General features: G+C 42.3%; 1 protein-coding gene and 1 long non-coding RNA gene across 3 annotated transcripts in view; one reads left to right on the forward strand and one right to left on the reverse strand.

The window, feature by feature from the left end:
• The first annotated feature begins 12,700 nt into the window (after positions 1-12,700).
• On the forward strand, positions 12,701-24,854 carry LOC148148298 (uncharacterized). The gene is made up of 3 exons (XR_015759167.1): positions 12,701-12,781; positions 24,056-24,239; positions 24,345-24,854. It is a non-coding gene; the product is annotated as an uncharacterized LOC148148298 (long non-coding RNA).
• The window catches only part of LOC122556326 (NACHT, LRR and PYD domains-containing protein 3-like), a 60,795-nt gene continuing 54,305 nt past the window's right edge, over positions 18,510-24,999 (reverse strand). For both annotated transcript variants that reach the window (XM_087993508.1, XM_087993509.1), the window contains one exon: positions 18,510-18,846. In XM_087993508.1, the coding sequence (XP_087849634.1) occupies positions 18,750-18,846 (97 nt within the window). In that variant the 3' untranslated portion in view covers positions 18,510-18,749. The remainder of the gene's footprint in view (positions 18,847-24,999) is intronic.

Below are 24,999 nucleotides of genomic sequence, written 5' to 3' on the forward strand. Positions count from 1 at the left end.
TTCCATGTTGTATATCTCTATTTCTCTATGACTCTATGTAATAAAATTGTTGTTAACATTATAAACTCAATCCAAGCAAGAGCCCTTCAGCACCATTTGTTTAAATACTTAATAAACTCGATGCTGCCTACAATGAATCCTCAATGCTGACGTAGGGTTATTATATCAAAGGAAGGATCTACAAAGATTGTTAGATCTAATGCCTGAAATCATCGCTTTTCTTAAATCAAGGAATAAAGTTGTCTGACTGCTCACTAAATATGTGTGGCTGCTTGATTTTGGTTCCTTACTGACATACCATCAAAATTGAACCAACTGAACTATGAACTGCAGGAAGAGGACAGAGACTTAGCATATACAGTCAATGGTGTGAATGCTGTCAAATTGAAACTGGGTCTGTGGTCCTCCCAATTAACAAACATGAAGCACCATAAATACATCTCCAGTCTGGAGAAAATATTAGAGAAAATCACACAAAAAATGTTTCCACCCAGAAAACATCCTGCACACCTGAGGGAGTTAGCAGGAGAACTCATCAAGCAACTTCAAGAATTAGATGGGTTGGAACAAATCCATTCCTTCACACAGGTATTGGTGAATTCTGGACTAAATTCCATCAGTTGTTTGGTTAATAAGGCATTGATATGGAGAGAATTACTATGTAAAGTTAGATTCAACCGTAAGTCAGTTTGAGGGACAATGACATTTGGGGACTTGTAAATAGAGAAAAATACCCGCTTCTATCATCCTTTGTAATTAAATTGAAAGCTTAATTTGACTCCACGTACCTCTGTGAGACAGCGTTTTCTAAATGAAGGTAATTCAAGTCCACATATCACTATTTCATCACTCACTATTTCATTTATTGTAACAGCTATATTTAAATGTAGATCTTTATCAACAGAGACCAAGGAAGTAGCTTTATATTCAGGTCATTCATGCTGATGGTTAATGTATTGCACAACTGGCTCTTTATAAATATAGCATGCAAATTATCTGAGCGTTAACACTGTTTGTATATTTTCCTTGCAGTTGTTTCACTCTCATTGTCCTTGTCGACACAGTCATCCCAAGAGGGATCTCCCACTGTACTTGCTTGCTCCAGCTCCAGCAACATCAGTTCTTGGGAGTTTAGAGACCCTTAGTTACCCCTCAGCCTCTGACACGTTTTGGCAAAAACAATCCAAGTTTCTCCTATCTCTCATTATAGCGAATGTACGCCAATCCAGCCAAAATTCTGGTCAACCTCTTATGCACCATTTCCAAATCTTCCACATCTTATAGTGTGGCAACCAGAATTGCACACAGTACTCCAAGGAGGAGAAAGTGAGGTCTGCAGATGCTGGAGATCAGAGATGGAAATGTGTTGCTGGAAAAGCGCAGCAGGTCAGGCAGCATCTAGGGAACAGGAGAATCGACGTTTCGGGCATTAGCCCTTCTTCAGGAATGAGGAAAGTTGGTCCATCGTCAGACCACAGCGAAACGACGGTTGGAGGAAGAACGCCTCATCTTCCGGCTAGGAACCCTCCAACCACAAGGGATGAACTCGGATTTCACCAGTTTCCTCATTTCCCCTCCCCCCAGCCTGTCCCAGTCAAATCCATCAAATTCAGCACCGCCTTCCTAACCTGCAATCTTCTTCCCGACCTCTCCGCCCCCACCCCAGTCTGACCTATCACCCTCACCTTGACCTCTTTCCACATTTCCGACGCCCCTCTCCCAAGTCCCTCCTCCCTATCTTTTATCTTAGCCTGCTGGACCAACTTTCCTCATTCCTGAAGAAGGGCTAATGCCCGAAACGTCGATTCTCCTGTTCCCTAGATGCTGCCTGACCTGCTGCGCTTTTCCAGCAACACATTTCCATCACAGTACTCCAAGGTCAGCCAGGTGGATCTCATAGAATAGCAGTTCCCTGACTGGACCAGATTAACAGCCTCAGTCAGGGAGCCCTAGCTCACAGATAAAAAGAGGAGTGACTGTCATTCTGAGAGCTGGCCCAATGTCAAAGACTTTCCAGAAGTAAATAAGGGGTGATTTGACAATGGGATACCAGCCTATGCTGAGTCATTTCAGTTGTGAGGAGAGTGGGATGCTGGTGCCGCTGGTTAGGCCAGCATTTATTGGTCAACCTTCATTTCCCTCAAGCAAATTGACTACCTGTCTTCTTAGAGGATGCAGCCAATCCATCTTGCAGCCTGACTGTACAAAAATGCTGACAGTGAGGGACAAGATGGAAATCTATTATTTTTCTGTTATTTTACCTCCAACACATTCTCAACACCTGAGAGTAGGTCAAATTCAATCTGGAATTCTCAACCCGCTCATCTGAGCAGGATTGGGAAGATCCCACCCCAATTCAGAACCTGATGAAATGTGACAATCATTGGAACCTTTTATGTGGAGCACATGGGTTGCAGAGTATTCCAATAGAAGTGGACACCCTTGCCAGTCCAACTGAGCTTGGGAACAACACTTAAGTAAAGGCAATTGCATAGGGTATATCCTGAAGAGAGGGAGTCATGGTCAGCCCACAGCAAAATTCCAAAACAAAGCCAAGCCTTGGCCACACAATTAAATATATCTTCAGGATCCGGGCTGGCAAACCATTATAGTTATGGCCAGTACGCAAACTTGAGACAGCAAACGAGTCCTACTAGAGCTAAATTGAGTAAGAGAACTCATAGGTCAGTATCCAGGAGAGTGCAAACCCTGGAAAGTCCACTGACATCTAGTTTGGAACAGTTAAATTGTATAGCAACATCCAAATCAGATCCAATCAAAATAAACATCTGATCAAATGGTCACCTGGCTCGAACAGAGGTCAGTGTTGGTGCAGCCATTTCAGTGATTGCAAAACCAGTCTTTAACAAAATTTATAATGGACTCCAACCCTTCAGTTTATGCAAGGCCTCAGCTAGATTGAGAACCTATACCCACGAGCTTTTACAGAGTAAAGGTATGACTTTGGTTCCAGTCTCATATGAGAAGCATCTGATTCAGTTACCATGGATTGTCGTATAAGGCTCGGACCCAACCTTGATAGGGCAAAATTGGTTGAGAGAAATTGACCTAGATTGGCTCAATATTTTTTTATTAGAAAATGGCTCCCTGAGTGGCATCCTAATGAAACCTGGACGTTTCCTACCCAGATGTTTTTCAGGAAAGTCTAGGGACTATCAAAGGAGCCAAGGCCACCTTGTGTGTTGACCAGGAAGCTATTGCATGATACTGCAAGGCCCACACAGTGCTGTAGAAGCAGAAAAGTCTGGAAAGCAAAGGAATTAACAAGCTAATCTAGTTTGTGGAATAGGCAGCATCAGTCATACCAATTTTGAAATCCATTGGGTCAGTTTGTCTTTGTGGAGATGTTAAACAAACAGTAAACTCTGTTTTTGCAGCTGAAAAATACCCAATCCCTTGCATAGAGGATTTATACTCAAAGCTGGCAGGGGCGTTCACGAAGCTGGACATGAGCCATGCTTACTTGCAATTGAAGTTAGATGAGGAATCCCAGAAGTATGCTACAATTAATACCCCATAAGGATTTGTACCAGTATACATGCCTGCCATTTGGGGTCAGCCAGTCCAATGTTTCAGCGGATGATGGAGAACCTTTTCAAGGTCTACCTCAATTCACCATTTATCTGGATGATGTGCTAACAATAGGGAAGATCAATAAGGAACACTTAGAGAACTTTGGCATAGTCATTCGACACTTCTCCTTAGGGCATACACCTTAGAAGAGAAAGATGTGTGTTCCAGGCACCCCAAGTGACCTACTTGGGTTAGAGTCGACAAGATCAGGTTACACCCATTGGAAAATAAAGTGAGGGCAATCAAAGTGCCCCAGCTCCCAGGTCTATACCAGAGATTAGATCTTTTCTTGTGCTGTGAATTCTTATAGAAAGTTCATTTATAACCTGGCCTCTGTCCTGACACCTCTGCATCAACACTTTAAAAAGTGTCAACCTTGGAAATGGTCATTTAGCGAAGCCATTAACTTTCAGGGAAGTGAAGAAACAGCTATCATCCTCTAAGGTGTTGGCACACTATAATCCCAAGTGAGATTTGGTATTGACATGCACTGCCTCCTCGTTCAGCATGAGGTAATATTAGCTCATAGGTGGCCTAATGAAGAAAACACTCAACAGTTGTGCATCCAGGGAGATAGCTAATGCAGAGTGTAAATATGCCCACATAGAGAAAGAAGGTTTGACAGTTATGATTGGAGTCAGGAAGTTCCACCAATACCTGTATGAATGTAAATTTGTAATAATAATGGAACACAAAACCCTACTAAGGTCTATTTAAAGACGACACAGCATCTCCGCCCATAGTTTCCGCCTGAATTCAGTAATGGACTTTAATACTAAGTATGTATAATTACAAAGTGGAACACCACCTGGGAAGCCAAGTAGTAAATGCGGATGGATGTATTGAGCCACCTCCCTTTGGCAGGTACCACCACCACTGGAAGAGTCCCTAATGGCTTTAAATATTCTGGGCACACTCCCAGTCACATCTGATGATATCAAACTATGGACACAGAAAGAACTGTTCCTGGCAAAAACTGGAACAGCTGGTGGTGGTGGAGGAAACCAACAGCCATCACAACCAGAAGTGAAATGTTTCAGACTTGGAGAGATCAGATCGCGGTAGAGGACAGCACATTATTATGGGGAGAAGAGTGATTGTCCCAAGGAATGATCACAGCCAAATACTGTCTGAACTCCACCAGGGACACATAGGGGTGTCCAAAATGAAGATGTTGACACAAAGTTATGTCTGGTGGCCAGGTTTGGATGCAGACATAACTGCTTTGGTGGGGTAGTGCACAGAGTGCCAGCAAGGGCAAAACTTACCACCAGCAGCTTCCCCCATATTCGTGTGAATGCCCGGGTAAACCCTGTACTCAGTTAATACATTGACTATGCAGGTCCTTCTGTGGGCTCAATGTCCTTAGTCATTGTTGATGCCCATTCAAAGTGATTGGACGTGCAGAGAGTTCATATCTCAAACAGAGGAATGGTGGTAGAAAAACTGTTCACGTCTTTTGCAATACACATACTCCCAGAAGAGTTGGTCACAGATAATAGACTATTGTTTACCAGCACAGGATTTGAGAATTTCCTAAAGTAGAATGGGGTTCAACATATAAGGATAGCTCCATATCATCCATCATCCAATTGCCTGGCAGAAAGAGCAGTCCAAATTGTGGAGGCAGACTTGAAGAAACAGCCTACAGCTTCACTAGATACCAAACTTGCCTGGTTCCTGTTTGATTATAGGACCACCCCTCTAGCAATTACTGGGATAGCTCCAGTAGGCTTGCTAATGGGGAGAAGACTTCACATCAGGCTAATTCGGATCTTTCCGCACCTGGGGGATGTGAAGTGGCATCAGAAAGGCCAGTGCTGGTTGCCAGACTCAGCCAAGCGAGACAGAAAGTTTACTACAGTGGACAAAATTTGGTGTCAGAACCACGGCAATGGCCCTGTATAGCTCAGAAGCATGGTCCATGCAAGGTCACAACCAATGATGTTTAAAGTTTGCGGAGGAACGACGGCCCTGAAATGGCGTATGGACCATATGAAAGCCGCAAACTTGAAATGGGGAGGGAGCAAAATGTGCCCTGCCACTTGGAACTGTTGGAAAGGCTATTGGAACCCATGGGTTCTCCCTGAAGAGGCCTCTGAATCAGAGATGGACATGGTGGATCTTGCCACTTCAATACCTTTGCCGCCAGAGGAAGAGTAAATTCCTCCTGAGATGCTCTGGGTGCATTACTTGCCACCCATATCAAACATGGAGTCGGAGGAACCTAACCCGGTGCTAAAACGTTCCAGGAGGCATTATAAGAGAAAGGACCGGCCTCTGTCCTTGGACTCGGAGGGGGTGGTGGCGGGGGGGGGGGGGGGGGGGGGGGGGGGGGGGGGGGGTGGAGGTGGCATGCAATAATTGTAACAAGGTTAGCCAGGTTGACATCATAGAATATGAGTTCTTGGATTGGGGCTGTTAATCTGGTCCAGCCAAGGAGCCCTGGCTGACAGATAAGAATAGGAGTGTCAGACATTGTGATTACTTTTAGACCTGGCTCTGAAGGAGGTGGATCAGTGTCAAGGACTTTCCACGTGTAAATAAAGGCTGACTTGGATTAGAGGTATTGGCCTCTGTGGAGTTATTTTGGGGAGTACCCCAGAGGAACACATTAGGAAATAGGAGATGTTATCATCAGAATTGGACGAGGAGCTTATTCTGTCCACAGAAACCAAAGGTTGTTTACATTTGTCAACAGAGGATTAATTGTAAGCCAGCTGCCTCTGATAAATTGACATATGACGACAATTGAATGTTATAACAGTCGACCACTATATTAAAACAACCGGGAAATGAAACTCAAATCCTTCAGACGGAAACATATTTGTATACAAATTTTGAAATGAACAGACAGATCAAACTCATTCTTTCATGTTATTTTTTCAAAAGTATTGATTTACGTGTATTGATATATTTTAGACCACTACTTTCCAAAACATTTCCAAAGATTCACTATTTTAATTCAAAATTAGCATGACTTGACCCCCAAAACCAACAAAAATATAAATACAAAAGACTGGAAATCTGGAATAAACACAGAAAATGCTGGAGAAATTTGAGCAGAGCTGACAACCTCTGAGGCAAAAAATAGAGTTAATGTTTCAAGTCTGGTTTGATTCTTCTTTAAAACTGATAGGTGTTGGAAAATAGGTTCTTTTTCATACTTTTAACAGAGGCAGAGGAGGAGTAAGAGGCCAGATGGTGTAGAGGCCCAGTACAAAATACAAAGGGATTGTTGAGCATGGAGAAAGAAAAAGAGATGTAGAAAGGGTGTACATTATAGCATGAAAGGGAGATAATTGGTCCTTTCTACTAAGTCAAGATGCATGGTGCTGGAAAAGCACAGCCGGTTAGGCAGCATCCAAGGAGCACTCCTTTTCAAGCACCATACCTTTTGACTCTGATCTCCAGCATCTGCAGGCCTCTCTTTCTCCATTTTCTAATAAGTCCAATGTAAACTAGACACAAACACAACATGGCTGTGGGGGAAGGGGTGGTTCAGCATTTTAGAAAAACTGAGAACAGATGTAATAGAGCATAGAACATAGAAAAATACAGCGCAGTACAGGCCCTTTGGCCCTCGATGTTGCACCGATCCAAGCCCACCTAACCTACACTACCCCACTATCCTCCATATGCCTATCCAATGCCCATTTAAATGCCCATAAAGAGGGAGAGTCCACCACTGCTACTGGCAGGGCATTCCATGAACTCACGACTCGCTGAGTAAAGAATCCACCCCTAACATCTGTCCTGTACCTACCCCCCCTTAATTTAAAGCTATGCCCCCTCGTAATAGCTGACTCCATACGTGGAAAAAGGTTCTCATGGTCAACCCTATCTAAACCCCTAATCATCAAGTCACCCCTAAACCTTCTTTTCTCCAATGAAAACAACCCCAAGTGCCTCAGCCTTTCCTCATACATCTTCCTACCATACCAGGCAACATCCTGGTAAACCTCCTCTGCACCCGTTCCAGTGCCTCCACATCCTTCCTATAGTACGGCGACCAAAACTGCACACAATACTCCAGATGCGGCCGCACCAGAGTCTTATACAACTGCAACTCCGGAACTCAATTCCTCTATCAATAAAAGCCAGTACGCCATATGCCTTCTTCACCGCACTATTTACCTGGGTGGCAACTTTCAAAGATCTGTGTACATGGATACCAAGATCCCTCTGCTCATCCACACTACGAAGTATCCAACCATTAGCCCAGTACCCCACCTTTTTGTTACTCATACAAAAGTGAATCACCTCACACTTACCCACATTGAACTCCATTTGCCACCTTTCTGCCCAGCCCTGCAGCTTATCTATATCCCGCTGTAACCTGACACATCCTTCCTCACTGTCAACAACTCCACCGACTTTCGTATCATCCGCAAACTTGCTCACCCAACCTTCTAGCCCCTCCTCCAGGTCATTTATAAAAATGACAAACAGCAATCCCAAAGCAGATCCTTGTGGAACACTGCTAGTAACTGCACTCCAAGATGAACCTTTACTATCAACGACTACCCTCTGTCTTCTTCCGGCCAGCCAATTCTTAATCCAAACCTCCAACTCACCCTCAATGCCATACCTCTGTATTTTTTGCAGTAGCCTACCATGGGGAACCTTATCAAACGCCTTACTAAAATCCATATACACTGCATCTACCACTTTACCCTCGTCCACCTCCTTAGTCACCTTCTCAAAGAATTCAATAAGGTTTGTGAGGCACGACCTGCTCTTCACAAAACCATGCTGGCTATCCTTGATCACATTATTCCTATCCAGATGTTCATAAATCCTATCCCTTACAATTCTCTCTAAGATTTTGCCCACAACAGAAGTGAGACTCACCTGCCTATAGTTACTAGGGTTATCCCTACTCCCCTTCGTGAACAAGGGAACCACATTTCTATCCTTCAGTCTTCTGGCACTATTCCTGTAGACAACGAGGTCATAAAAATCAAGGCCAATGGCTCTGCAATCTCCTCCCTTGCTTCCCAGAGAATCCTAGGATAAATGCCATCAGGCCCAAGGGACTTACCTATTTTCACCCTTTCCAGAATTTCCAACACCTCTTCCCTACATACCTCAAAGCCGTCCATTCTAATTAATTGTGACTCAGTATTCACATCGGCAACAATGTCCTGTTCCAGAGTGAATACTGACGAAAAGTATTCATTCAATGTCTCCCCAATCTCTTCAGCCCCCACACGCAACTTCCCACTACTATCCTTGACTGGAAGTATTCCTACCCTAGTCATTCTTTTATTCCTGACATACCTATAGAAAGCCTTTGGGTTTTCCCTAATCCTACCAACTAAGGACTTTTCATGTCCCCTCCTTGCTGCTCTTAGCTCTCTCTTCAGATCCTTCCTGGCTACCTTATAACTCTCAATCGCCCCAATTGAACCTTCATGCCTCATCTTTACATAGGCCGCCCTCTTCCCTTTAACAAGGGATTCCAATTCCTTATTAAACCACGGCTCCCTCACACGACCCTTTCCTCCCTGCCTGACAGGTACATACTTATCATGGACACTCAATAGTTGCTCCTTGAACAAGCTCCACATATCAATTGCGCCCTTGCCTTGAAGCCTACTTTTCCAAGCCATGCATCCTAAGTCATGCCTCACCGCATCATAATTTCCCTGCCCCCAGCTATAACTCTTGCCCTGCAGTGCACACTTATCCCTCTCCATCACTAGAGTAAAAGTCACCGAATTGTGGTCACTGTCGCCAAAGTGCTCACCTACCTCCAATTCTAACACCTGGCCTGGTTCGTTACCCAGAACCAAATCCAGTATGGCCTCACCTCTTGTTGGCCTGTCTACATATTGTGTCAGGAAATCCTCCTGCATACATTGGACAAATGTTGTCAGTTTCTCAGTTTTTGAATTCAACATTGAGATCTCAAGATTGCAAAGTGCTCAATGGAAAGTAAGGTGTCATTCCTTGAGCTTGTGTTGTGCTTTGTTGGAATATTGCACAAACCCAGGACACAAATCTCACCATGAGAACAAGATGATTTATTCAAATGGTGAGCAACTAGGAGGCCTGGATCATTTCTAAGACAGAATAGACCTGCTCTGCAAAGCAGTTAAGTAGTTTGTGTTTGGTCTTGCCAATGTGAAAGAAACCCACATTATGAACAGTGAATACAGCTGACTAGATTGGAAAAAATACAATAAAATGCTGGTTCACCTGGAAGGTGTGTTCAGGGCCTTCGACAATGAAGACAGAGGAGATGAATGGGAAAGTGCTGCAATTGCACAGGAAGGTGCCATGGGAGAGTGAGAAAGTGATAGGAGTGATGGAGGAGTGAACCAGGATGTCACAGAAGTAACAGTCCCTGCAGAATACTGTGGAGGGAAGGGGAAGATATGTTCAGTGGTTGAATCTTGCTGCAAGTAGTGGAAATGGTGGAGGATGTTCCTTTGAATGTGGAGTGTGGTGGGGTAGAAAGTAAGGACAAGGAGAACCCTATTGTTGCTCTGAGAATAAGGGGAAATGATGGGGGCAAAATTGTGGGAGATGAGTCAGACACAGCTGAAGACGCTGTGGTCAACCAAGATGAGGGGAATCCTCAGATGAGGTTAAAGGAGGCCACTCTGAAGGCAGCCCAGTTGAAATGACATCATCACAGCAAATGCAATGGACACAGAAAAACTGGGAGAATGGAATGGAATTCTTCCAGTAAGCAGGGTGTGAGGAGTATAGTTGAGGTCACCATAGGAGTCTTGTGATGGAATTTGATGGTTAACCTATCCTCAGGAATGGAAGCTGTGAAGCCAAGGAGGGGATGTGAGAAGTCAGAGATGGACCAATTGAACATGAGGAAGGATGGAAATTGGATGCACGCCTGATGAATTTTTCCATTTCCGACTAAGAGCAGACAGCAACATTGAAGACATTATCAATGTTTCAGATAAATAGTGGGTTCATTCTGGCCATCGCAGTAATAAATAAGGGCTCTCCTCATCTGTGTCCTGGTGTTCTCAAACCAATCCATGTTATATGCGCATACCATGTCCACGACACTCGACGTGTCCTCTTTGAATCTGTCGCTTAAATTATCGTAAGTGAGGACTGGTTTATTTCCGTCACCCCGCCCATTTGTTCCTGCCACTTAGTTAGTTCTCCTGGTGACAAGGTCATACAACAGAGGGCAAACAGATCTCGGGGTATTGCATTGTCCATTTTAATTGTGTGCCAGACGTATTAGGTGAATTGGGCAGGTTTATCTTTAGCAATCCGGGGCCTGATTCATTATCATGATCATCTCTTGGGGTTTCCAAGGGACATAGACCCCAATAATTGGTGGTTCATCTTCCTCATCTGCCTTGAGGTTCAGTAGCTGTCTTGTGGGGAGCATAGTTTTGGGGAGGGTGACATGGAGATGGTGAACTCCAGTGCAAAGATAAGAGGGTGCAGCTGGTTTCCAAGAGCGCATCTTAACGCGATCAGTTAGACTGGAACTCAGGTACAGCAGCAGGGATGGAGTCATTGGTGCCTCAACGGGAGGCACTGGTGCACTGGGTTACATCACCACTCCCCCTCTACCTCTGTATCATTCCGTCCCTCCTCAAACTGGGTTGGAATGCCAAACCTGAGCTTGGGATCCCAAGAAGAGCTTCGGTCCTCTCTATACCTTTGTTGATTTAGCCTTTCTTGTTTATCTTTTTCAGCTTTAGCTTCTTCATGCTGTTTTTCCTGTTTCCTTTTTTTAAATATGTCATTAATACATCCAATTTCAACATCTAAGAGAAGTATTGCCTCCATACTGTCCAGAAATAGCAGTGTAAAGAATCCCATCAATTAGATTTATCCTACTCCTAGGCAAGCTTATCAAGTAAAAATAAAAGTGGTTACCCCAAAGAAGGTTATTCAACCTCTTGTTTCAGTGCCAGTGCTTTGCATGAGGAACACAAAGTCTCACTTTCCCTTAACGGTTCCTCACTTGCTATGCTACCTACATATTTCCTTATATTGCCATAACTTCTGTCACCGATTGAACATTAATCAATGCAGCCATGCTTTAAAGTAACCATGAAGCAATGACACAGATCACTGACAATGTGTAACGGTATAAAGCCTTACCAATTAATTAATTAACTAACTGTGATAATGCAATTCAGGATAGTATAAATTGTTTTAAAATATTGAGTAATAAGTATATTTAATAAGAGATGTAAACTGAACAAGTGACTAGCACTGTGAAATAATAAGAACGAACAAACGGATTTTAAAGTCACAGAAATGATTCAAATCTGTTTAGTGTTGCATATATGAAGTTGTAGCAGGATTGTTCAATTACATGCATATCCCACTCAGCTGACCAAATCACAAGTTTTTTCCTATCAAGTAGGAATTTTGTTAAGAGTCTTCAATATAAACTGGAAATTCATTTGATCAAAATCCAGTGCTATAATGTAGAATGTGCACAGTTTCCAACTCTGAACTCCATTATAATTACCTGGTTCCAGTCTTTCAATTTAAATCCCCAATTTGTTTTTTTTTTCAAGGAGTTTTGATTAGTCATTGCTCATTTGTAATGCCCTAGGCTATGAAATGACTTCAGCAGCATTAATAAAAGTCTTGTCAAGATGCCTCATATGCAAAAGTAATGACTAACCCAAAGACACAGATATTTACAACAGTATCTTAATCTTTGTTACACGATTATTTTTTGCAAGATAATGTTGAACTGACACTTTAGTTCTCAGTGAGGAAGGGAAATTGACACAGAATAAAGCTATGAATGGCATTCCCATCTGACAAAGGAGATGCAGCAGTCTTAAAATTACGTGGAGGTAAACGAGTCCGAATCAAAGATTTAATTCAACCAGTATCATTTTCTGAAAACAATTTTGCTGGTTTGGTATATCCAGACCCACCTTTACACTCTGTTTTACAATTTTTAAATTAAACTATATAACGTTCACTGTAATTCCTCCACTTAATTAACAAATGTTAAAGTCTGAGGTGATTTTCCTCAGTTAGGTTTCGATTTCTTTTTGTTAAGGAATGAGCAAATAAGCTTCACAAATCACCAACACTTTCCATACGGACACTAGGACCCTGCAAAATACTGACACGAGTAACTTGTAGCCAAGTATCGAGAATTGTAACAGCTTCCCCCTGCATGGCCGGGAGGGACCAAAGCAGCGACCTCGTCCACCTGACGGTAACTTTAGGGGTACTGAGGGGAATAGGACAACAGGGAGGTGGAAGGGCCTCCCGAAAGAACCCTTTAGATGCTGTCTGCGATCTCTTTAATTTTAGGGCACTAATGACCCCCAGCCACCTTCCCAAAACCATCCAGGTATTAGATCACATGAATCCTACCCCACAAAGGGTCTCTGCACCCACCCTCTATATTTCCTTTCCCCCCACCTTACTTTTGCAGCGGGGCACTTCTGTGTTCTCCGTGAGACGGCAGACTGACACTGGCCACCCTTCTCAGTGAGACAAGACTTACTTATCCCCAGGGGCAGCCTTTCTCTGGCATTTTAGAGTTCAGCCCAGCATTCTGTAAGCAAACAAACCAGAAACAAGGAACAAACAATAATACAAAACCCACACGACAGGACTAAACACTGGCACTCTGGTTAATTGTTTCAATGCAATCGCAATTAAAAGTGCTAAGTCATAGTTTTGGAATCCATTCACCATTCAAATGAAAGCTTTCACCACACATAACATCACAATCACCAAAAATTCAAACTGGATATCTTCTAATTTGTACATGAAAATTTAGCAAGTCAGTGGGACCTACAACCCCTATAACCATTTCCCTGATCAGGTATTTTCTCACAGATTGTCCCCCTTCCCCACTACATAGAGGGACTGTCCCATTTTTCTTATGCCTCCTTGCTCTGCTGTAAACTATCTCCACCGGCCATATCAATACTGTGGGATGAGAAATTTACCGAGCCTGCCCTCTTTTCTTATTATATATTAATCTCCACTGTCCATATCTGAAAGTGCAGCTCCCTAAACCGAATCCGTCAGATAGTGATGAACACTTCCATGACTAGGGTCCCCAGTCCCAACCTTTTACCTACAGGAACAATAAAGAGTAACCAATGTCACCCCGCAGCAATTCAGAGCAATCTGACAAAACTTTCCTACCTTACAAGCTAAGTCCGGGTGGTTAATTTGACTTTGCTGACTAAGTCACAACTTCTCAAGTTCAAATTCTCTCTCTTTTTGTTTCTCCCTTTCTTCTGTCTCTCTTTGCTCAGCTAAGAACCTTCTCACTCTCTTTTTCCTCTCCCTCGCTCCTCTCTCTCTTTCCTCTCTCTCTCTGTTTATCTTCTAACTCCATTTTCCTCAATTGTAATTGAAGTTTTTCTACCTCTACTGCACTTGTCTGTTTCTCTGACACACCTAAGTGTTTGAGTAATTCCCTTACAAATTCAGGTTTATTTTTGTAAAACCAAATTCAACTTGTTTGCTAATTCTAAAAGTATGGCCTTTTTCTTTCATTCTAAACTTTCTTGGCAAATCATTCTTGAGAATCATCTTCAAATCCCAACACCTCTTTAGCAATTTTAAGAGCCATTTCTTTCACTTTTAATTTAATCAACCACAAATTGCCAAAATTAAACAAATGCCTCACTTACGCTTTATTTAAAGATCTAGACACTAACCTGCAAGTGTTTAAATCAGCTGGGCTTTTTCGTACCCCAAATCTATTCAAATCTGGGTAAAACTGTTCAAATGACACCAAGGAGTCCCCAAACTGTTACGGCACAGGGTAAATCCCTCTGCTCATTTAAACCCAACACACAGAAAAGATTCACCCCATGCTGTAATCTGTGAAAATTCGAGAGACAAAGAATTATCCCAAAAGTCACTATTTAAAGTAAAAATCAACAACTTTAATTTTTAAAAGTGTAATAGAGAAGAATTAACTAACAATTATTGACAACTCATTTATCTAAACCTGTAGAGTCATAGAGATGTACAGCATGGAAACAGACCTTTCGGTCCAACCCGTCCATGCCGACCAGATATCCCAACCCAATCTAGTCTCACCTGCCAGCACCTGGCCCATATCCCTCCAAACCCTTCCTATTCATATACCCATCCAAATGCCTCTTAAATGTTGCAATTGTACCAGCCTCCGCCACATCCTCTGGCAGCTCATTCCATACACGTACCACCCTCTGCGTGAAAAAGTTGCTCCTTAGGTCCCTTTTATATCTTTCTCCTCTCACCCTAAACCTATGCCCTCCAGTTCTGGACTCCCCGACCCCAGGGAAAAGACTTTGTCTATTTATCCTATCCATGCCCCTCATAATTTTATAAACCTCTATAAGGTCACCCCTCAGCCTCCGACGCTCCAGGGAAAACAACCCCAGCCTGTTCAGCCTCTCCCGATAGCTCAAATCCTCCAACCCTGACAACATCCTTGTAAATCTTTTCTGAACCCTTTCAAATTTCACAACATCTTTCCGATGGGAAGGAGACCAGAATTGCATGCAATATTCCAACAGTGGCCTAACCAATGCCCTGTACAGCCGCAACATGACCTCCCAACTCTTGTACTCAATATTCTGACCAATAAAGGAAAGCATACCAAATGCCTTCTTCACTATCCTATCTACCTGCAACTCCACTTTCAAGGAGCTATGAACCTGCACTCCAAGGTCTCTTTGTTCAGCAACACTCCCTAGGACCTTACCATTAAGTGTATAAGTCCTGCTAAGATTTGCTTACCAAAATGTAGCACCTTGCATTTATCTGAATTAAACTCCATCTGCCACTTCTCAGCCCATTGGCCCATCTGGTCCAGATCCTGTTGTAATCTGAGGTAATCCTCTTCGCTGTCCACTACACCTCCAATTTTGGTGTCATCTGCAAACTTACTAACTGTACCTCTTATGCTCGCATCCAAATCATTTCTGTAAATGTCAAAAAGTAGAGGACCCAGCACCGATCCTTGTGGCACTCCACTGGTCACAGGCCTCCAGTCTGAAAAACAACCCTCCACCAATACCCTCTGTCTTCTACATTTGAACCAGTTCTGTATCCAAATGGCTAGTTCTCCATGTATTCCATGAGATTTAACCTTGCTAATCTGTCTCCCATGAGGAACTTTGTCGAACGCCTTACTGAAGTCCATATAGATCACATCCACTGCTCTGCCCTCTTCAATCTTCTTTGTTACTTCTTGAAAAAAATCAATCAAGTTTGTGAGACATGATTTCCCAGGCACAAAGCCATGTTGACTCTCCCTAATCAGTCCTTGCCTTTCCAAATACATGTAAATCCTGTCCCTCAGGATTCCCTCCAACAACTTGCCCACCACCGAGGTCAGGCTCACCCGTCTATAGTTCCCTGGCTTGTCCATACCACCCTTCTTAAACAGTGGCACCACATTTGCCAACCTCCAGTCTTCTGTCACCTCACCTGTGACTATCAATGATACAAATATCTCAGCAAGAGGCCCAGCAATCACTTCTCTAGCTTCCCACTGAGTTCTCGGGTACACCTGATCAGGTCCTGGGGATTTATCCACCTTTAACCGTTTCAAGACATCCAGCACTTCCTCTTCTGTAATCTGGACATTTTGCAAGATGTCATCATCTATTTCCCTACAGTCTATATCTTCCAGATCCTTTTCCACAGTAAATACTGATGCAAAATATTCATTTAGTATCTCCCCCATTTTCTGCGGCTCCACACAAAGGCCGCCTTGCTGATCTTTGAGGGGCCCTATTCTCTCCCTAGTTACCCTTTTGTCCTTAATATTTTTATAAAAACCCTTTTGATTCACCTTAATTCTATTTGCCAACGCTATCTCATGTCCCCTTTTTGCCCTCCTGCTTTCCCTCTTAAGTATACTCCTACTTTCTTTATACTCTTCTAAGGATTCACTCGATCTATGCTGTCTAGACCTGACATATGCTTCCTTCTTTTTCTTAACCAAGCCCTGAATTTCTTTAGTCATCCAGCATTCCCTATACCTATCAGCCTTCCCTTTCACCCTGACAGGAATATACTTTCTCTGGATTCTTGTTATCTCATTTCTGAAGGCTTCGCATTTTCCAGCTGTCCCTTTACCTGCGAACATCTGCCTCCAATCAGCTTTCGAAAGTTCTTGCCTGATACCATCAAAATTGGCCTTTCTCCAATTTAGAGCTTCAACTTTTAGGTCTGGTCTATCCTTTTCCATCACGATCTTCCCCTCTACTCTACCAGTCCGATAAAACCCCTGATTAAGATTTACAGAAAAATTTAAATTTCAAATCCAGCCAGCTGTCGAATCTTATCTTTATATCTCCCTCTGTAGATTTGCTCTCCAAGATGGTGTTGATGTTATTTTTTCTGTGCAAACTCCTTCTCTCGACAGGTACCTCTCAGAGAGTTCGTACTACCAGCCTAAATCTGTTGATCTTTTAGCAGTTCTCCCCCAATCGTTCAATCTTTTCTAGCGTCATACCCCAAAAGGATCAGATTGTTTCATTGGTTTTAATATTATCAAAATACCAACTTCAAACTTGGTTGAAATTTGGTATCTTGGGACATAATTTAAACCAATTGACTGAATTTGAATATGTTTTTGTCTCATAGCAACCCAGCCAGTGCTAGCTGTTCTGACCCAGCGTTACATTGTTAGCATGTTCCGGACTCTCTGTGCTTCCATAAGTCCTTGCTGGCTTTCAACTTTCTTAAAGGTGCAGTCCCCTTTACACCTTTCCAACAAGAATACTGCTGTTGCATTATTGCCCAGATATTGGAAAGGCACTATACCTTTAAGACAGCTAGATGGCATCAGGGCATGATGCTCTTTTTTAGAAGTACTCTTTTATAAAATTTCTGCACCTTACTCTCTGTACATGCAGTCAACTGACCTTGTTGAAACTCTTTCTTTGTTCTGTTTATATTGTTGTTACTTTTGTGGACAATGAGGATGGGAGCCGTACTTCGCACTGAAAAATGCTTTCCAATTCTGAGCACATGTTCTGAACCCTGGCGACATGCAGACAACACAGCCATCTGGACAGACTGTTTGTGGCAAAGAACAATGCCAATCCATCTAACTAATGTCAAGATTAGAGTGGTGCTGGAAAAGCACAGCAGGTCAGGCAGCATCCAAGAAGCAGGAAAATCGACATTTCAGGCAAAAGCCCTTCATCAGGCTCATTTGTGAACGTAGGGTTTGGGGTGATGTGGGTTGCTGAGAGATAAATAGAATCGTGGGGGTTGGGACAGGGGTGAAGGTGGGTGGGAAGGTAACAGGTTGATGAAGCTGGGGATAATTGTGATTGATTGGTGGGAAGGGTGGAGCAGATAGGTGGGAAGGAAGATGGACAGGTAGTACAGTTGAAGAGGGCAGTGCCAAGTTGGAGGGTTAGATCTGGGATGAGGTGGGGGGAGGGGAGGTTTGAAAACTAGTGAAGTCAACATTGATACTGTGTGGTTGAAGGGTCCCTAAGTGGAAGATGGGGCATTCTTCCTCCAGTCATCGGATGGCTTTAATTTTGCAGTGTAGGAAACCCAGGACCCTCCCCACCGACCTATTGCAATCACTCACTACCTGCATCCCCATATTGCCTTCCCATCCACCTGACCCCAGCCCCACCCTTCTATCTATATCTCACCCCTACCCCCCTCTCGCCCCCATCGCCACTGCCCCCCAGCCAGATTCCTGATGAAGAGCTTATGCCCAAAATGGCAATTCTCCTGTTCCTCGGATGTTGCCTGACCTGCTGTGCTTTTCCAGCACCACTCTAATCTTGACATTAGTTAGATGGATTGGCATTGTTCTTTGCCACAAACACAGCTGTGTTTTTCTAGCGCCACACCTTTCGACTCCCATTCCCACTGTTTTCCCATTTTCTGGCACAAAGTTGAATTTCAGGACCTGTTTTATCACACTTAAGTCTAGATACATTTAGATGCCAAGTATATAAATGCATTTTATTTTCAAAAAATTATGTGTAGAAAGTCCTATGAACAACAAACAGCTTTAATCATAAACAAACTGATGCTAGCATATAACAAGAAAGAAATGGATGTCAGTTTCGTAATTAAAACCATTTGCTGGTATACATTGCAATACAGATTTAAAATATTTTTAATCACAAGAATTATGCAATCAAGTACAAAAGATACTCAAAATTTAAATGTTAGGTAATATTTTAGCTTCTTTCTACAACAATCCGAACTCCTGATTTCTCCATGCTCAGATTCTTTATTGTCATCTGTCCATTTGTGGTGAACTGGTTCAGCTCCAACCTATAGCAGAGAGAAATATTATGAGATACTGATCAGATACTGTACATATTGGAAATAAGATAACTTCTGTATCTATTCTTTAAGGCTACATCCTATATTTCCCTATCTTTTTATTTGACAACATCTTGAACCAGCACAAGTGTTGAGTTGCAACAGAATTATGATATTAACTGGAAAATATCTTTCCGTGTGAATAGGTCTGCTTTGCTTTTCAAACACCTGAAACATTTCTTCAAAGGAACATGACTTACAATTATCAATGTGAGTAATGATTAGGTGGAATCATGTTTTCTTTCAGAAAAATATTGGGCTGAATTTTAATGACCAAAAACAGGTGAGTGTTGGTGGGTCATATGTTAAAAGTTTATAAGAGCTCTAGGCCAATTCTAATCTACCTCAATCCTTCTGGAGATGAGACAAGGGCTAAACAGGTTATTGACTTATTTAAATGATTAGGTTGGCAGTCCATGATTTCATACTGTTGTCAGGTTTTTTGGTGCACAGCCTTGGGTAGCCTATCAACTGAAGGGTAGCGAAGGGTACTTCAGGGAAAAGGTAAATGTCTACAGCATTGCCCAGTGCCAGAGGGAGCAGAAGCACTCCCCCTTCTGCCTTAATTTGACCAGTCACCCACACTGGCTCTTGTTGTTGGGAATCACATCACCCTGGAGTCATACCCACCCCACAGCATCAAGGATCAAATATTTCTGAAGCCAGACAGCTACACCACCACCTTTCCCACTTCTAGTCATGTGTCAGACTCCCCCTTCCCAACCCAAGTTTGAACTTCTCCTGCGGAGCTGGGCTCTGCCCTACTAGCTCTTGCAATCTGCTCCTTGCACCACAGAATCCTTACAGTGCAGAAACAGGCATTTGGCCCATCATGTCTGCACCAACCGCCCAAACAGCATCCCACCCAAACCCACTTCCCTGTCTAGCCCTGTAATCCTGCACTTCCCGTGGCGAACCACCTGGCCTGCACATCCCTGGACTCTATGAACAATTTAGCACAGTCAGTTTACCGAGCCTGCACATCTTTGGACTGTCAGAAGAAACTGGAACACCAGTGAAAACCCACACAGACACAGGGAGAACATGCAAATTCCACACACAGTCACCCACTTTTTGAATCAAACCCAGGTCCCTAACAATGTGAGCTAACCACTGAGTTATTGTCTTGTCCATACCAGTGCCTTCCTGCATACAGCTACATGTCCCACCCCATCCTACTAGGAACCAAGTCCATCCATTGTTTTTCAGTTGGCACCCAGTGAATGATAAATGATTTTAGACACACATAAACCTCTGGCTTCCTGTCCGAAATTCCACAATCACACAATGTGAATTATATGTTTTCTAGGCATATCGAAAAGGGATTAGGCCATTATGTTCCAAACAAAAAGTCACTGGATTAGAAATGTAAACTGTGTTTCTCTCTCTAAAGATGTCACTAGACCTGCTGAGTCTCTCCAGCACTTTCTGTTCACATTAAAGACCATTCAGCTCCTCAAACCTTATCTTGCATCATACGCTGATTAATATCTTAACTTCATTTACCCATATTGCTTCCTTAGCTGCAAAGATCTCTACCAAACAAACGTTTAAACAACTGAATAATGGTAGAAAACTGGAGGACAGCCAATATTATTTGTACATTTAAAAAGAATTCTAGGAAAGTTAATATAACGTCACTGGTTGGGAAGATAGTAGACCATTTCTTCAAAGATGTAATCGAAAACAAATATAGAAATCAAAATATTATAAATAAGAATCAGCATGGAATTTCAAATAGAAGTAATGTTTGATGGACCTTATTGAATTTTGTGATGAAATAACAGGAAGAATAGACAAGGTTCATGTGGAAAATGTAAACTACTTAAATTTCCAAAATATTTTTGAGAATGGTATTGTTAATCAGCATAGATTTCAAAACAAAAAGTCATATTTGACAGATCTCGTTGAACTGGATGAAGAAGTAATATAAAGATAAGACAAGGTTAATGTACTAAGCGTAAACCATATGCATTTTTAAAATATCTTTGATTAGATCTGCATACTAGGATCATGGCCAAAGTTGAGAATGTGGAATTATAGAACAAGGAGTGGAATGGGTAGTAAGGTGGCTACAAATGAGAAAAATGAGGGTAGAGGTCAAGGTCAGCTGAATAGTTGGCAAAAGTTATGAAATGGTCTACTGCTTTAGGCCCCCTGTTTACAATTTATATTCATGAATGGGAATTAACATTTCTAAATATGTTCTAAACATTTCTAAACACCAAATTGAAGATATTGATAATACTAAGAAGGTTATGATGATTACCAGAAGGTATTAACAACATTTCAAAATGGATGTTTAAATGATGTATTAACCTCAGCTTTACCAAATATGAGTTGTCGTGTTTTGGAAGGACAATAAGGAAGTCACCATCGAGATAATAAGACTTTAAAAGGGAAACAGTTGCAAAGAAATCTAAATGTATAGGTACACAAATCACGAAAAATGGCAACACAGGTTAATAAGGTCATAAAATTTCAAATCATGCACTAGAGTTTGAAATTGAAAAGCAGTTTTTCATATTAAACGTCAATAAAACCTTCATTAGACTGCACCTGGAGCATTGTGAACACTTTGGGTTCCATGTTATGAAAAGAATACAGAAATATTGATGAAATACAAATATATTTTACAAATTTGACGCCAGAGATGAATGATCATAATTATCAGGATAAACTGAAGAAGTTGGGCATTTTTCTCTATCAAAGCTCTTTTAAGAAGTGACCTGATGGCAGTGATCTCTACTGATCTGAAACAGTTCAATAGTGTTAACATGGAGAAAATTGACAATCTAGTGGGACAGAAAAATATGAAATCATTCCTGAAGTTGGGAATTCAGGAGGAATTTCTTTACTTAAACAGTAGTTGTATATGAAACATACTACAACATGGAGTAGCTGAAGGAAATGGTATAGATATATGTAAAAGGAATCTAGGCAAGCACATAAGAGAGTATGCTGATAGTGTAATATGAGGAGGAGGCTCCTGTGGAGCAAAAACACTATTTAGATTAAATGGTCTGTCTAATGGTTGTCAACTTGACAAACAAAATATATAAATTTCATGTTTGACATTTTGAATTGACCTAGCAAAGCAGCTTTATTTTTTTGGGAAGGGAGTTCCAGCTTCCCAAATTACTTTACATGAAGAGATGCTTTTTGATATTGACTTTAGTTCTGAGCTCAATCAGGGTTAATGTTTTGTTACTGCTTCTTGATCCTCCTTTTAGAGAAATTAGGTTTCCCTTGGCTATCCTACCAAATCCTTTAATTATCTCTCTATGGTAAGGTTACACCCACACCATCAAAAATAGAAATAATTCACCGCATTTAATAAAGTCAGATATCATTTGAGCTAAAATATAAATACAAAGCAAAATGTAAGAAAATTTACAAGTAATTTCAACATTATCAATTTGCTGAATTGCTGTTTGTCATTTTTTTTCCACATGACAAATGATCTTCTGTTTAAATTATAAGTAGTTCGCAGCTTTGTAGATCATGAGGATTCAAACAAGTCCAGAACCAGGGGTCACACTCTAAAAATAAGATGTAGGCCATTTAGGATATCATGGCACCTCTGTGACACACTGGCATGCTGCTGGGAAGGCACCGATTGACATAGCAGGGTGCATGGCCAACTAGCATTGAACAGCTACAGCAGAGAAACTTTGCACATAGGGACATGTATCCAGCTCACATTTGGGACCAACCTGCATTTCAGAGCTAATCATTTGCAGTCTCAGTGATTTTCATAAAGCCTATACTGCATGCTCACAGTACCAATGCCATGCTTTAAATATGGTGTGGGTGGCAACAATCCCTAAAGACACAGAATAGTTAAGTACTTCCACTGCTTGCAATAGCATAAGAACAGCACTCCAAAGGTGTAGTGCATGTGTAGCAGTGAACTGTGTGGGATAACTCTCTAGAGCTCACAAAGAGAAACTCCACGAATCTCTTTGAAATTGAGACTTAGTCAATTATTGATGACATTCAACCCACCATTTCAGAGGTTACAAGAAAATTCCTATTTGTTGCATGGAAGTGAATGCCATGGACCACTGTCATAAACTGCTACTAGCCTACTGTCCCTCCAAAAAGTCACTTACTTAAATTATTGATTAGATTTTTGGCCCTGACAAGGGCCAGAATCAGAGGTGGATTTGAGATAAAATTAACCCTTCCAACCTGTTTCCTGGCTTCATCCTCACTCCAGGCCATTTTTCAGGAGGCAAGTAGAGGGTAGCTGATCAAGCTTATTAAGAATCTAACAGAAAGCAATGTAAGTTCCTGTCAGCCTCCAGATTCTCAAAGGTGGCAAAGAAAGTTTACTTACCTGGAAGCAGAGACCTGGTCTCAGGCCAGAGGACCACATTGCTGAAAATATGTTGCTGGAAAAGCGCAGCAGGTCAGGCAGCATCCAAGGAGCAGGAGAATTGACGTTTCGGGCATGAGCCCTTCTTCAGGAATGAGGAGAGTGTGCCAAGCAGGCTAAGATAAAAGGTAGGGAGGAGGGACTTGGGGGAGGGGCATTAGAAATGCCCTCCCCCAAGTCCCTCCTCCCTACCTTTTATCTTAGCCTGCTTGGCACACTCTCCTCATTCCTGAAGAAGGGCTCATGCCCGAAACGTCGATTCTCCTGCTCCTTGGATGCTGCCTGACCTGCTGCGCTTTTCCAGCAACACATTTTCAGCTCTGATCTCCAGCATCTGCAGTCCTCACTTTCTCCCAAAGGACCACATTCCAGACTAAACTGAGTTTATTTTCATTGGAATGCGGGAGGTCGAGGGATGACCTAATAAGTGTAAATAGCATGGATAGAGTGGAAAGTATGAGGCTTTTTACCAGGGTAGGGATGTCAATTACACAGGTTCAAGGTGTGAGGGGGGAAGCGATACACAAGGCAAGTTTTTCACATAAAGGGTGGTAATTGCCTGAATGCATTGCCCGAGGAGGTGGTGGAAACAAACATAATAGCAGCCTTCAAGAAGCTCCTATACGAATACATGAATAGAAAGGGAATAGAGGGATATAGATCCTGTGACTGAAAATAGTTTTAGTACGTAAGGGCAAAATGTGGTGGCACAGGTTTGGAGGGCTGAAGGGCCTGTTCCTGTGTCATATTGTTCTTTGTTGTTTGCTCTTTGTTCAGACATGCCTGTAGGCCTTTCCTATCCTGCCTGGGGGCAAACCTGTGAGAGATAGCACCCTCTCCCCACACCACACAACATTTGGTGCATCCCCAACTCCCACGATGGTATGCAGCAGACAAGATGCCTTCTGGATTTAACAAACCCTCCCTGCTTTAACCCACATGGAGTCATGGAGTGTTGGTGGTAAGGTATAGTCTAATAAAACCTAATCCTACATGTTCAAAAGTCTTTTTATACACTCATTGAAGTTCATCAAATAACACCGAATTTTATGTCAATTTTTTATAGGCAAATTGCATTCTGCAAAACAATTGATTCATCATGTTTTCCGAGATGCTAACAAGTTGCAGATTTGTTTGCACTGCAACGGGGCACTGCCGATTTTCACATTTTCTTTACTTCTCCCACTGTATTTGTAACACGTGACAGGATCCCAGCATAGTACTCATACAATTGGATAAATAATAAATGGATGAAAAACACATCCAGCAAAACCGAGGAACCCATTATTGACTTTTGGCGGGATGTTACTCATGCCCCGTTACATTTTAACAGCACAGAGGTGGAACAAGCAGAGAGTGTCAAGCTCCTGGGAGTGGTTATGCACAACAAGCTTTTTTGGACTCTTCATGTGGACACACTGGTTAAAAGACCCAACAACGTCTCTTCTTCCTCAGGCAGCTGAGGAAATTTGGCATGACGGCGAGTACCCTTGCCAACTTTTATATGTGCACCATCGAGTGCATTCTGTCTCGATGTATCACTACCTGGTATGGCAACTGTACCATTCAAGTTCAGAGACAATTACAGAGAGTGGTGAACTCAGCCCGGACAATCACAAAGACCAACCTCCCATCTATAGAATCTATCTACCAGGCCCGCTGTCAAGGAAATGCCACCAGCATTCTCAAAGGTCCATCCCACCCTGGCAATGTTTTTCTAC

The sequence above is a fragment of the Chiloscyllium plagiosum genome, unplaced genomic scaffold, assembly GCF_037043375.1.
Source record: "Chiloscyllium plagiosum isolate Xiang-an unplaced genomic scaffold, Cpla_swu_hap1 HiC_scaffold_13, whole genome shotgun sequence".
Lineage (NCBI taxonomy): Eukaryota > Metazoa > Chordata > Chondrichthyes > Orectolobiformes > Hemiscylliidae > Chiloscyllium > Chiloscyllium plagiosum.